The 13,750-nt window shown below is 39.7% G+C and overlaps 1 protein-coding gene and 2 long non-coding RNA genes across 8 annotated transcripts in view; 1 reads left to right on the top strand and 2 right to left on the bottom strand.

Moving 5' to 3' along the window:
- Positions 1-574: 574 nt before the first annotated feature.
- Positions 575-5,434, bottom strand: LOC112558969. Of its 2 annotated transcripts, XM_025229876.1 has the most exons (7): positions 5,288-5,423; positions 4,395-4,893; positions 3,843-4,142; positions 3,385-3,480; positions 2,869-2,955; positions 2,514-2,621; positions 575-2,241 (listed from the first exon to the last, which is right to left on the bottom strand). In XM_025229876.1, exons 3-7 carry the CDS (start codon positions 4,138-4,140, stop codon positions 1,700-1,702), a joined length of 1,131 nt encoding a protein of 376 aa, XP_025085661.1. In that variant the 5' UTR covers positions 4,141-4,142; positions 4,395-4,893; positions 5,288-5,423; the 3' UTR covers positions 575-1,699. The 2 variants fall into 2 exon arrangements, with proteins under 2 accessions (XP_025085661.1, XP_025085572.1); XM_025229787.1 differs by lacking the exon at positions 4,395-4,893 and having other exon boundaries at positions 5,288-5,434.
- Positions 4,065-13,750, top strand: part of LOC112559505 — a 33,733-nt gene continuing 24,047 nt past the window's right edge. The window contains exons 1-2 of one of the 5 annotated variants that reach the window (XR_003098350.1): positions 4,065-4,160; positions 9,142-9,475. This is a non-coding gene — a long non-coding RNA (uncharacterized LOC112559505). Of the gene's footprint in view, positions 4,161-6,259; positions 6,343-6,395; positions 6,411-6,712; positions 7,012-7,336; positions 9,476-13,750 lie in introns of those variants that run through there. The other 4 variants (XR_003098349.1, XR_003098352.1, XR_003098351.1 and 1 more) reach the window with 4 other exon arrangements.
- On the bottom strand, positions 7,351-13,618 carry LOC112559702. Its single transcript, XR_003098358.1, has 4 exons — positions 12,280-13,618; positions 11,353-11,593; positions 10,902-11,042; positions 7,351-10,502 (listed from the first exon to the last, which is right to left on the bottom strand). It is a non-coding gene; the product is annotated as an uncharacterized LOC112559702 (long non-coding RNA).

Genomic DNA, 13,750 nt, shown 5'->3' with positions numbered 1-13,750 from the left:
GCTTCTTGCTTGCTTCTACGATATTTTTTCTGTTTCTTGTAGTTGTAGGTTTCTTGTTTTGCCTGTCACCGAACCACACATGCGCAGTGGCCTTTTTTTTCTGGGAATTTCCGCTATGACGGGTGAGCGACTTCATGTACTATGTGTCTCATGATGAATCAAGTTACATCAGCCAGCTCCTTACCTAAAAAACCTTACTCGTGGATAAACACTGGCGATGTTCAGTAACATGAACGCTTTCTTTATTTATTATGCTCCTGAATATTTGTTGCTGTCGGCCAAGTTGAGATTGAAGTTTTGGATCGTGCAAAAATGCTTTGTGTATATATATATAAGACTTGAATTTGTTGTAGAGTTTGAAAACCAGGTATAGTTATCACACTTCTGTCACCTGGTAGACAAAGATTGTAGACTGTGTCCTGTCGTCCAGCCTAGCCATTGAACATCAACCATAAACAATGAAACAAGTGGATTTCCGCCATTGACCACAAACTACCTTTCGCGGTAGATAACACAAATGACAAGCGAGTTCTCACTCTCAGAAATATCCTTCTTGAAAGTAATACTACCAACAGAAAATCAAGGTCTCCAGATGGGAGCTATTTTATTTTAAAAAATATTTAAAGCTTGACACATGCTGTCTAATTGTAAACCCTTGAAGACTTAATGAGATCTGTTCTTTCTTTCCACACCAGAAGCCTATACTGATTAGCTGATCATATGTAAGTGCAATGAATGTGTTGGGGAAGAAGACGATTTACAATTTAATTTAGTTTGTAAGCTATATCTCTAGGGTAGATTATGCGAGCAAAGGAATGTAGCTGACACATTCACACAAGGTGTAAGGTTGTTTTCTGTACACAGTCTTCTTGTTCTTGCTTCTCTTCCTCATCAAATCAACTTCTTTATCTCTTTTCACCACGAGGCAGATCTTCTACCGATGCATTAGTTGCAAATGCAAAGATTATAACATTTTGCCAGCAGAAACAACTGCAGAATGATATGCACATACATAATAAATATGCGATGAAAATGAAATGTAATATTCAGCAAAACAGTAAAACATCGCACAAAGCCCTCCTTCTCCAAAATGTCTGCGAAACAGTTCCTTTAAAAGGATAGTGCAGAAAAAATAGCACAAAAAGCTATTAGTAGTGATAATTATTTGATAATGTGGAGAACGTAGTCAGGGTAGGGTTCAGAATGCAAAACAATCTGTAAATTACTCGTTTATCACAAAATGACATCAATACATAAATCGGGAAGATAAGTTCTGAACCTCAACTAACAAAAATTAAATATTGCAGGTTTTAAAACCTTTTTTGGTCTACCTGTAACCAGTTTTTGGTTTTTGTTTGTATACCAAATCAAAAACCAGAACCAAGCATCTTGTGAGGCAAGGGACAGAACCCAGCACTGCGACTTGGTGTGCCAGTATATATACATATGTTTCCTTCCCTTCTCTCTCCCTCAATTAGTACTTTTTTCTTATTTGTACACTTTTTTGTCTCTCTTCGATGTCTGTCTGATACTAACTTTGCAATTTCATCTTGTCCTCCATTCTCTAAGACGAATTAGACAATATTCTGCAGGTGTCCTGATTCTGTTTTGTAGACAGGGGCAAGAACACTGCCCATATCGAGGTGAGATAAAAATCTGCTTTGTCACTTTCTCCAAATAACAGTCAAATGTCTTCTGCTTACTTTTGGTACACTTTGTTCAAGAGGGTGTTGGAGCCATACTTGTATTCTGAATTATGCCGCTCCTGTTCAGGTTGTGTATGTAGATATGTCTTGGGTAACAAAGGCTGGTTGGAATTCAAACTCTCTTCCTGAGTTGAGGTGTACCCTGACCATTGTGGATCATGGTCGTCTCGAGAGTTTGAAACGTTGTCAGATGAAGAGGTCATGAAATCTTCGCCCGTCGGGTCAGTGTCTCTGTTGTGTGCCGATGACGTCATTGTCCTCGACAGGAAGTCGTTTTGATCTCCGTGGACATGCTCTGTGCGATCGCCGGTCGGGGCCAGGTGGTTCCGATTGCTGTCTCCACTGAGAGCTTCTTCGGTGGGACTACCTCCGACCACGCTCTTTGGGAGGGTTTGTGGAGGTACGAGGTGCTTGTCGGCGTCTTGTTTGCTGTCCAGGTTGTCTTTCGCGTTTTGTCCTTTTCTCCATTGTTCATCTGAGTAGCCTTGATTCTCACCGCGTTCGCCTTCATTTAGAAATGAAGTAGCCTTTCTACCTGTAATCGAATGTTAAAATGCTGTGAAAACTATAACTGTATCTAGGTTGTTAGAATACCTTTCGTTCATTACTGTTAAGCTTTTCCTCCTGACACACACAACAATACTACAACTACACTCTTCTATTGGCTTGACAATGAAGGAAAATTGTCATCTCTAAAGGGAAAAAACTCAGCTTCTGAATCGTATACCATATGTACAAGTTGACTCGTAAAGAACATCAATAAACAAAATTGTCTTCGGTATTAATCAGAAAACCAAACAGACTTACTTGATAATCGTTTTACCAGAAGACATACAATGACCGCCATAATAAGTAGGATAACTGTACATGCAGCACAGACGCCAATAACAACGTCCGTCAGAGTCAGCACTCGAGCTAAATGAGAAAAAAGGCGAACATTCATGATTCTGTAAAAGATGCTAGAAAACTCCTTAAAGTAATGATGAAAAATGTTAGCAAGCGGAATACATTAAAGCAAAGAGGTGAATTGAGGGATGAGAGGCCAAAGAGAGATTTGAAAGCTGTGATATAACTGGATCACACTAAAGTGTAAATAAATTGCATTTACATGAATTTAAACGATGCCATCGGAACTTGAAATGCAACTTGCAGAAAATCTCACCTGTGGCTTCTTTTAGGGCGTTCTCCAGAAAGAGATTCCTCAGCTTGAGTGCTGAAGTCTCGTTCTGTTGTCTTGTGATTTCCAAACCTTCAACAGAAAGAAATTCTTGTCAGTTTGAACAATTTCCCGCCTCTTAGTGTCTGTAGTTTTTGTTAAGAAGAGATTAAGTATTCTTCCTCAATAGGGAAGCTGAAACTGGCATTTTGTGTAAAAAAACAATTAACCACTAGAAAAAACCCGACACGATGTTGACTTCCTTGTTGTAATCCACCGCAAAGGCAGAGAAATTAAAAAATGTGATTTTAATTGATATTGTGTGGCTTTGGTAGCCCAGATCTCTACATTAAAAAATGTAATCAGGATATCACAGTTGTGCAACTGTGCTATTGTCTAGTTAAGAATGATCAAACAAAATCGATTAAAGGAAAATGACCAGATCCAACCAAATTGATTAAATAAATCTGGTCAGGTAAAAGCCGACTAAATAAAACCTTTATTAAAATATAAAATTCGTACTAGCATTAGAAGCTTTCGAGGTACACCGTGAGAGGTCCTCAGACAACATCCCCTTCTCGATGGAGCAGTTTTTAATGAGTGAACTTTTTTGTGTATCTGAAACAAAGCGAAACGATCCTCGATGAATCTTGCAGAGTTGCAGTCGTAGTATATCTAGACACCACGTGACAAAGCATGAACAGCTATTTGTCAGTACTTCCCACAACTGTCATTACCTTCCAGCATGTCAGTTCTAGTTGTCAGTACTTAGTACACTGTTGATATGTAGGACTGTTATCATTACTGGTAATGTTGTCAGTACTAGACACTATCAATGCTTGGTAATGTCACTACCTGATTTTGCAATCAGTATCTGGCAGACAATGAAATCATGTGTTATGGATTTACTTCTACTTCATAGTCATGGCCCCTAGAAGGAAGTGTGTGACAAGCTTTATGACGATTTTCAAAGAACTTACTGAAGCAGAAAGTCTCGCATCCTTTGAACTTCGTGCGGACGACATCCATGTCGCTGCAGCTGTAGGCCACCAAGCTGCACGGCCGACAGCGGGGGGAGAGGAAACCGGAGGTGCTGCAGTACTCCCCCTCCCCACATTCGAACCCGTCACAGAGGGGCGATGGACACTTGGGAGTGACTGCTGATCCGTTAGCAGGCTCAGGGGTCGTGGGAGGATGAACTGGTTTTGTTGTGGTGGAGTTGGGAACAGACCATGTCGTTCCCAAAGTCATCAAAAGAGGAAGGAGAAGAAGAATCATGGCTGAAAAACAATTTACAGGTACATTAAACGTAAGGCAGAGTTAATTATCATTCTCATCAACATTTGTAAAACATTTTGCTATTCGCCTGTGTCATGATGTTGATTAAGTGCACTTTAAAAGTGACTAGAACAAATACGTGTTAATCATAAATTCGCTTTTCCTTACATTTTTATCTATTAAACGAAGTGGTAAGCTATCCAAATGCAATTAACTTTGACAGAACAGGCTCTGCGCCTCAGTTTTAATTTTACCTGTTCTACAGAAGCAGTTGAACAAAGGCACAGAAAATAAAAAAAAGACACTTTAACCGACTTTCTAAACAAGGCTGCGCGCGCCGGTGGTTCTAGGTGTGTATGTGTGGGCGGGTGGAGTGCGTGAGAGGGAGGTGGATTGCTAGGTACACCAGTGGTATGTCTGTAAGGATCAAGTCAATTCGGGAATTCCTAGCTTACTTGTAATCTCTTGCTAAATATTTTTCTGACAGGTATACCGATTGACCAGTTTATATCAGTAGCCTCAGAATAAACGTTCTTAAACTATTAGTAGTCTGTATGCGGCATGCCAACTATATTCAAAGAATCCTAGGTGTTACATGTAAAAAATATCGGAATGTTTTTCTGTAGCATGTAAACACCTCACAATGAGGTAAGATTGGGTTTCCTAGAGGTTATATTTAGCAGATGACTAAGAATTCTTACTGTGGCTCCTGCTCTCTCTCTGTCTCACACAAACAAAGCCCGTGGTAAGGGTCTGGTAAGCAAAGGAATTTAATTGTAGCTCGAACTAAATTTAGCCATCGGGAATTTGCACTAGAAATACTTTTCATTTTTAAAATAACAAATACGAATGTTTGATAGACCACTGTAACCATTCACAAGGTTTGACATAAAAAATATTACCGAAAAAAAGGGATGAAGAATATATATTAGCATGAAGTGCTTTTAATGCAGGGCACATCTTATTTACATTATCGACAATAATACAGGGTACATTTTATTTACAGTATCGACATTAATATTTGAAACTCCTGTCGCGCGTGAAGCGATATGTGAGATTCGTACCAGTGTATTTAGAAAAAATACAGAAATTAGAATTTAGAAATTAATAAAGAAATTAGAATTTAGAAGTAATACAGAAATCTTACCTGGTTTCAAGGGTCCTAGTGACAGCGAGTTGTCTAAGGGAGTGAACTCCGCGAATCTGTTCTCTCCCCTCTTCTCTAGCGAGCTTCGCTGTCGCAGCACTTGCTGGCTGTGGCGTGGTGTAGTGGTTGAATGGGAGCGATCATCATCTCAGACCATTTTATAGGCTTGGTTTCATTTCGGAAATTCCCGAGATTCATTAGTTTACAAAAGTAAAGTCGACATGAAGTCGATCTCCTGGTAAATTCTATACTATCATTGCTGGACGTGAATGAGCTATTTGCAGGATTCACGAGATGTTGTATCGAGTGACAGCGACTGCCACATGTTTTAACTAGGTGGCCTAACATTTCTTATTTTAGTATTCATCCCTTCTGTGAGAGAGAAAGAGAGAAAAAAAGAGACTAGAAAGAAAACAATATTAGAGTGATGTGAGATATGAGATAAAAGCCGAGTTACAGCTAGAGAGAGAGAATCGTTAGCAACAATTAGTAAAAGGTCAGTCAGTCAGGCAGTCAACCACTCGGTCAACCAGCAGACAATCTTTTCATCTTCTTTGATCATCTTCAATCATGTCTGGCACGGTTGTCAACAGTTTCCTGGCTCTTGTCTTATTGTTGTATGGCTAATTGTTGGTTTGTTCCTAGTCTTTAGTGGGCAACACTCGCATTCACGGGGAAATGAGGTCTACAAATTCAATTATTCTTATTTCAGTCAAGCCACTGTTATTCCTTACCAGACGAGTACCCACAGTTATTTCACAAACCATTGACATGGTTAGTTCATTCCATGGCCCGTTACCAAGGGAGCAAATAAGACCCTTGTGAGCCGTCCTGGAGCCGGTCCTAACTTTATTCTTCTGCTTCCCACGTTCATAGCTGTGTGACATTTAATCTTGTGGCTAAATGATATGTAACCAGACCTTTACCCCTCCCCTACTGAGCTAGTTAGAGATATTATAACAGGCTGACGGGAGCAAGAAGTAGTTTATCGGGTGAGAACTCGCGACAGCATGCACTGCCTTTGACACGTGGAGAGTTTTGCAAGTCAGTCACAGGTATGTGCTTTCGAGTCCTTGGTTATTAGTGTCTTGAAAACAACAGAATACAACTGGCCACAACTCAGGTGAGTTGACCATACGTCCACTTAAACACCAGGGCTGGATGAAATGAACGGTCATGTCTTTCTTTCCATACCAAACTGTGTACATAAATATTATCAGGTCATTATCAATACAACAGTCAACAGTCCAATACACTTATGTATGGAAAGGATGTGGGTATAACTGAAAACTGAACAGGGTGTCCGACACTTCTTGTCTGATACATGACTTGGGCGAATGTTTTAATCTTCTAATTAGAAACATTTACAAGATTACCTCCAGCTTGAGGCGAGAATGTAGATAATTTGCGTGGGCTGAGCCAGACACAGGTTCGGCAGGCAGATGGCGAAATAGAAGAGGATATTATGGGAGGGAACGAGGTCCTGTATAGACCCTGAATTGAGCGCAGCGTGGGTTTTCAAAAAATGTTGCTTGTGAAATAGGAGCTGGGCAGTTGAAAGAGTTAGGAGTGGTTCACAGTTAAGGTAGCGTGTCGGAGCTGGTCTTCTAGTTATGTGCTCTAGTCACCGCCTGTAGGTCTAGTGGTCTAGTCACCTGCTACTAGACGCACTGATGTCGACTCAGATAGCCGCTAATACGGAACAACTACTTTTGTGCTTTCACGTGAGTATAAGAACACTTCCTCGTGCACACAAAGAAACGGACACTGGCTCTGAGCTTGCATTTTCAGACGACCGGACATAAGATCATGGTGACAGGTTCATTACTTTTAAGTTTAATCAGAAGCCTTAGTCTGAAATATTGAGGAAAAGTCTAGTCATGGCTGTGTGTGGTCCATGTTTGGTAACTATATGATGTTTGTGTTATAGGTTTGGTGTGTATGAAGTTTGTGTCCTAGTTCTATGTATGCGACCTGCACATCAAGTCACCTCAGAGGTGGAGCGATAGCGAGCACGTGCTGGCTTCAGTGTCATGAACCTTCACACACAAGAGAATAGAGAATACGTGAAATAACTTCTTTATTGAAACTTTGTGGTAACAAGATGCCTCCGAAGTAAACGTACACAAACAACTTGAGGAACTCGCTTTAGATAAAATATTTCTGAGCCAAAAAGTAAATATACTCTATCTGTTCTTTTAACTTCTCTGTTTCAATACTTACTCATAACGGTAGACAAAGATACTGCCCCGTCTCAATACTCGCTCAATGAATCGTGAAAACCCAATGTGACATGCGACAGCTTCAACAATGACTAGGTTGAGGGCAACAAATTCAAGAGGTCAAAAAGGTGTTAACGATTGCTTTTCAGGAAACCCACTTGAGAGCATGGAAAAAATTGCCTAATGGTTCTGAGGGTTCTAAACCATAACTACTTCTGTTTTTAACTTTTTTTTCGCGACTGTCATTGGATAATTTTTTTTCTACGTCTGTAAAAGTCCTTCTTTGGTACCAATGACTATAGGGGAAGTTTTACATGACAATCATATCTCTAAACAATATCTGTAGTCATAGTTTGGACAACAAGACCCCAAAGAGTTTTCTGAGGCACGTTTACTCAGACCTCCGATGCAACAATTGTTAGAACACAAGACCAATAGGCTGATTGAATACTCTGATGTTCTTAAGAGCAATAGTACATGACAGTGTTTGTGACATGGCAATGTTTTGTGAATCAGTTATGAACACATTTGTCCCCAGAAAACGGTTGGGGACAACTTCTCTAGCCATTTGTACTCAACAGCATAACATTTTTATAATAAATTTCTGTAACATGTCTACAAAACCTGTCCACAAACAGTAACGTGTAACTGAACTTACAGATTCAGAGAAAAACAAAAGCTTGGCAGCAGTAGTGGCGACTGCAGAAGTTCGAAGACAAGATTTGAAGATTTAACACGGTATATGCAGACGATTTCAAATAAAAACAATATGAATGTCTCTGTACAAACATCACAGCATAACAAAATAATGCAAATAATTATGATAGTAATATAATATAAAAAATAATATTTATGAGAATTAGAAAATATCGTACAAAATGTTGCAGGGTGGGTTAGGTGAAAAAGTTGCCACCGAGTAATACTTCACTTTCATCTCATAGGATTTTATGTCATCACGAACTTGTATTACTGGACTGCTGGCAGAAGATTTTATTTTCCAGTTTACTACTAAAACGAGGCACGAGACTTCCGGTTTAGTCACATTCTTTGTTTAGGCTCGCCGAAACTAACGCGGAGAACTTCGCAAGAAGCAAAGCGTTGGTCTTGGCAGACAGACCACCTATACACATCTATGATGTTACTGCCTCATAAACTATAGTCCGACATCTGGTATGAATTAATGTTATGGCTTGCTGCTCGCAAACTCACAAACCATAACCGTGGAATTGTTCACGATCCTAAACCTGACTAACGATTTCTAACACCCAGAAATGACTCATGGCTCTTGTACGAGCTGAGTGGTCTCTCGAACTCGGTCCTCGAGCCTCATTTCTCACGAGTCTATTTCCTCTGTGACAAATATCCTTTGATATCAGGTGGTCAGATAATATTTCTAAAGGGCAAGGTTCACAGTGAAGTCTTCTTTGGTTGGTGTTAGCAAATCGTCCATATCTCTACAGTAAATATTAATATCACGAGACTAATTAGGACAGTAATGGCTGTCAAGAGAGAGAGAACAGAGAACACCGTTATAAACGTGAAAAAAATAACCAAAACTTATATCGTCTTTGTAAGAACTACATTGTTACAATTCACAGTTCCTTCATGGAATAATTGTTTCTGCTGTTCTAGACCTGCCCTTGTTTCCTTGGTGCTGAGATGAGACGATACTTCAGATTCGGAACGATGACCATTCAGATATTCTTAAAATATCTTCCGTTCCCTGTCACCTGAGTACTTGATCAGACGACCAACCACTGGCGTGACAGCATGCTACTTCCTCGTTCTCAGAGTGACAGGTCAACAGGACATGTGTTATGGTGGTTTGGAATCATTCGAGAGAAACATTTGTGCTTTTTGTGATTGGAACTACCAAGCTGCCTGAGATGCTTTTCTGGACAGAATTGGCGTACTGCTGCCTTGCAAGATATCTACTTATTTCTTCGTGGAGTCAGCTACAACCAAGGTAAGAAGAAAATGTAATTCGAGTAGGCAGGCTGTGATGATTAGAAATCCTGAATAGTTCTCTTCAAGGAAAAACATTTAAACGGTATGCACTAAATCAGAGTGAAACATATACATATATTACAGAAAAAGAGATCCGGTGATACTTATCAGATATCTCACCATCGTGGTGACATTTCAGGACATGAACCTGAGTTCATGATTGGTCGAAATACTTAAAAACCGGTTGATACCCAGGTGTTTGTAACTTGTACCCACCCGGAAGAACATATACAACTCACCCCTATGATGTGACCTTTTACAACCGATAAGGCGTGTTGCTGAGAGGGTGAAGGGATCTGCTGGCACCTAGTTCTTCAAAATTTAAAAAAAATACTTCAAAGTTTGATGTGATAGCAGAACTCTGTTTATGATTGTTGTTTGTCATGGACCTTTTATCAAAACATAAAGCAGATCGTTTTTTTCCTTAAGAAGAAAATACATACTGACAAGTACCTATCTCTGATGGCTGCTACTTCATTGAACCCTGTAAACCAATCTTTGTAAGCCGGTCCTTAAAGGAGTGGTGGAATGCAATATTTTTCTTTTGATTGGATAAAGCAGTGCAAGAAACCATCTTTCTGTTCTCGATATATCGCGATTGGACCTCTTTCTGTGGATGGTGTTCATCTACAGTTGGGGAGATGGTATCATGCACTGAGCTTCACCCAGTCGATAGAAAAACAATCTGCATTCCACTGGACCTTTAACTAAAACTTCATCATCGTCATTGCAAATATTGCATGGGAAGGAATGGAATGTACTTGTTGGTGACTGTACCCTGGCTCATGAGATTGTGTCGTTTAGTTATTAATTTGCTATCACAGGTGAAAGAGATTCTGGAGTGGTAGGGTTGATGCCAGTCGGTCGAAACTCTGTGACAGTCCGAACATTGTCTGGCATCTGTTGCTCACCTTGCTTGAGCTCTGTGTTATCAACATTCTCCCTCTCTTGAGTCTCGGTAACAATGTCTACATCGTCGCTGCTACCTGAAATACAATATTGTAAGTAGTTGTTAGACGATTAACGAACTCCACAATTAAAAAAAAACCGCCTAAACTCAACCACTACTTAGAGACAAGATTCCATTAGGAACGAGAAAGTCTGATTCAGAATTAAATAAATGTAGAGCAGATACTTAAGGCTGCTCATTTTTTTGCAAATACAGTCCAGCATTTTATTTAAATCGTGGTATGATATGATTTTGCTAACTAGAAGTTGTTACTGTGACATTAGAGTATGTCTAAAAAAATATTGGCTTTTACTGTCACGATCTGCAGGTACATACAAGGCAAAGCAATGTCCACATTTTATCTGGTAAATATTTTGTGTGTGCGCGCGCGCGTGCGTGTTAGTGAAGGTGGTTGGCGACGTGTTCGGTTCCATACCTAACAAAGGTGAACACCCTGAAGAGCTCTTGTGGAAGCATGTGGACGACTTGCAGACCTTGTACAGGCCCCAACCTATAATGACAACAACCAGCACTGCAGCTACAATCCAGCCCGACCAAAAAATCCATTCAGACTGACCTGAAGAAGAAAAAACCCCAATGATTTTATTCACTACAACAAAAAATCACGTGTAGTTATGTGGTGATGACAATTTTAAAAATAATGAAAACGACGATAACAGTTGTGTGATTGAAGACACGACAGAACATTTTAATCAAAACAATGATTAGAAGTGTTAATTAAAAAGACAAATAATTTTCAAATAATGACAGTTGAAACTAATGTTAGTGAAACTTTCTGTTTGTCCTTTTTTCAACCTGTCCATCTGCCAACTCTTTCTCACGCATGCTCAGTACAGTAAACAACAACACAGGAGGAGTTCTCTCACATGTCTGCAGGTGCTGCGGCTGCTGTTTGTAGCAGTATAAGTCGCATTCCGAGGGTACCAAAGTCTGGTTTTTGCCACAAAATGCCTGCCGTAGGCTGCATTCTTGGCATCGTTTTTCTCGCGAGTTGCAGAACTGAATCGTCCTCACACAACAGTCCTTGAAACAGCTAAACAGTCCATCATCACAGTCGGCTGACCCTCCCGTCCGTTGTATGGACTCCATTGCTCAAAGTTGAAAATGCTGAGAGCAACAGAAAAAAATTCCCCTTGCCGTTCAGAAAGAGGCTGTAGATACCAGCCATTTAAAATAAGTCTTTATTTATGTAAAATTCTTGTGTTTTTGCTTTGCATGATTTTTGTAACACATATGGTGATTCATTTAGCCTTATCGGTGTTCATGGTGGTTGCTTTGAAAAGGACTGAACGGTGGGTATGGAGTGGTTTGAAGAGCGTGTAGACAGGGAGGCAAGGGGAACCTGTAAGTATGCATGTGGTGTGAGTCGAGGACCTACGATCCTGTTTGCATTAAGAAAGGCCTTACAAACCTTCCTAGTTATTTTTTAACAATTTTTTTCCCTTTCACAATGAAACATCGTAGACGGTTGATTCTAGTCTTCGGTTGCTTTTTAGAATTATTATATCTACTAGTGATAATTAATGAGGCATTTATAATTTCTGCCACTTCGCCACAGGAGAATATAACAAATATTTTACTATATATATTTAATATAGATAAAGAAAAGTATTTATTTGCCAAGTGACATTTCCTGACAGACATAATGGCCGCCACTTCCCTTCCTCGATACCTACACACAGACACCTCCACACGCACTGTACAGAGGGTTAGTAAATTATCAGTAACTAAAATATCAGCAAAATATCAGTAAAATATCAACAAAATATCAGTAAAATATCAGAAGCACTTACTTTGCTGGAGTATAAACTAAATTTTCTTTTTTGTCTTTTCTTTTCTCACTCTGTACATATATGAGTCATTGACGGTTACGTGTTTTCTGATGAAAGCCCTCAGCACTGATGATCTGTCCAATGGAATCGTAAAGTTCGATGATTTCAGCTGAAAATCCGCCACCAGTTGTGATTTTCAATAAACTACAATGTGATCGATGACCTGTGGTGATGTCGCACTGGTCAGTGAACATAATAGTTCGTTCAGTGCTTGCTGAATTCCTTGCTATGGCAGGCTTGCCTAGTGCAACTGATCTACTCATCTGGGCACGTGATCAAAATATTTATAGAGACATTTCAATCGTTAGTTAGCAAGGGGAAGTAAACCTAGACTGAGATGGCAAGAGTTGCGCCTCTTTGACTGTGTTTCGCTTGTAGGTGTCCTCAGACTGATACTATGACCACACCATCCTGTTTTTCTCAGGTGAAAATATTTTTTACAAAATTGATCGATGGAAGGAAGTAATATGTACACTTGCGTGCTTCCCACCTGTCACTAAAAGCAATCGCCGTGTATATGGAAGCACGTGAAGTGTTAAGCAGGCATGCGCAGAAACACTGTGCTTAGCTGATTTAAAGGGCAACACGAGGGCAGCACTTTTTCTTTATGATCGGGTTGTTTTAAAATAACCATTCCCAAAATATGAGTAAATAATTATGCTTAATTTTCAAGTGCTCCTTTTATTACTAAGATTATCATTCTAAACCTTATCATGAGTAGGGAGAAATGTCTCGGATAAAACTTTTCGATTGACCACATCGCCAGCTTAGTCCAGACTTACAAAGGTACTTTAAAAAACCTCACACAATTTAGTTCTAAAATGAAGAAAATGTGATGAAGAATTGTCAAGACTAAAACACACAATACTAGACGATTCAAATGTTACTTTTTTAAAAAAAGTGATGAATGTCAGAATAATTAATAATAATAATAATCGGGTGAAATGTATTGCAGAGCCTTGTTAGGTACATGTGCGAATTAGTGTATGTACACCACAGGGGTGTAAGACTCATTCAAAAAATGTTCAGATATGTCAACTTGTTATTTGTAGCCATGCAAAAGCATGCCATCAGTCACTATTCCGCAGAGGACTTAAAAAGCGAGTAAGGATACAGGAAAAATAGCTCCCGATTCATCACCAGACGAAATTGGAAATAAATTGAGAAAACAAGTAGAAAATAATGAGTCTTTATTGCACATTAAGCTAAATCAGGGATGCCCAACCTACGGCCCTCGGGCCATATCCGGCCCGCGACGCGGTGCCATCCGGCCCGCGAAACTTCTGCCCACAGTGCAGGAAATCGGCATGTTAGTAATTTTAAAAAAAACGAAAAAAAAAAAACGAAAAAAGGGAAGAAGAAGTATTTATCCCCACGTAGGGGAGTCTGTCAATCTTTTTTTCGATGGACGAACATTTCGATTCAGTGCTTC

The sequence above is a fragment of the Pomacea canaliculata genome, linkage group LG1 (assembly GCF_003073045.1).
Source record: "Pomacea canaliculata isolate SZHN2017 linkage group LG1, ASM307304v1, whole genome shotgun sequence".
Classification (NCBI taxonomy): domain Eukaryota; kingdom Metazoa; phylum Mollusca; class Gastropoda; order Architaenioglossa; family Ampullariidae; genus Pomacea; species Pomacea canaliculata.
The sequence above is the reverse complement of the archived record's forward strand: the minus strand, read 5'-3'. Positions and strand labels throughout refer to the sequence as shown.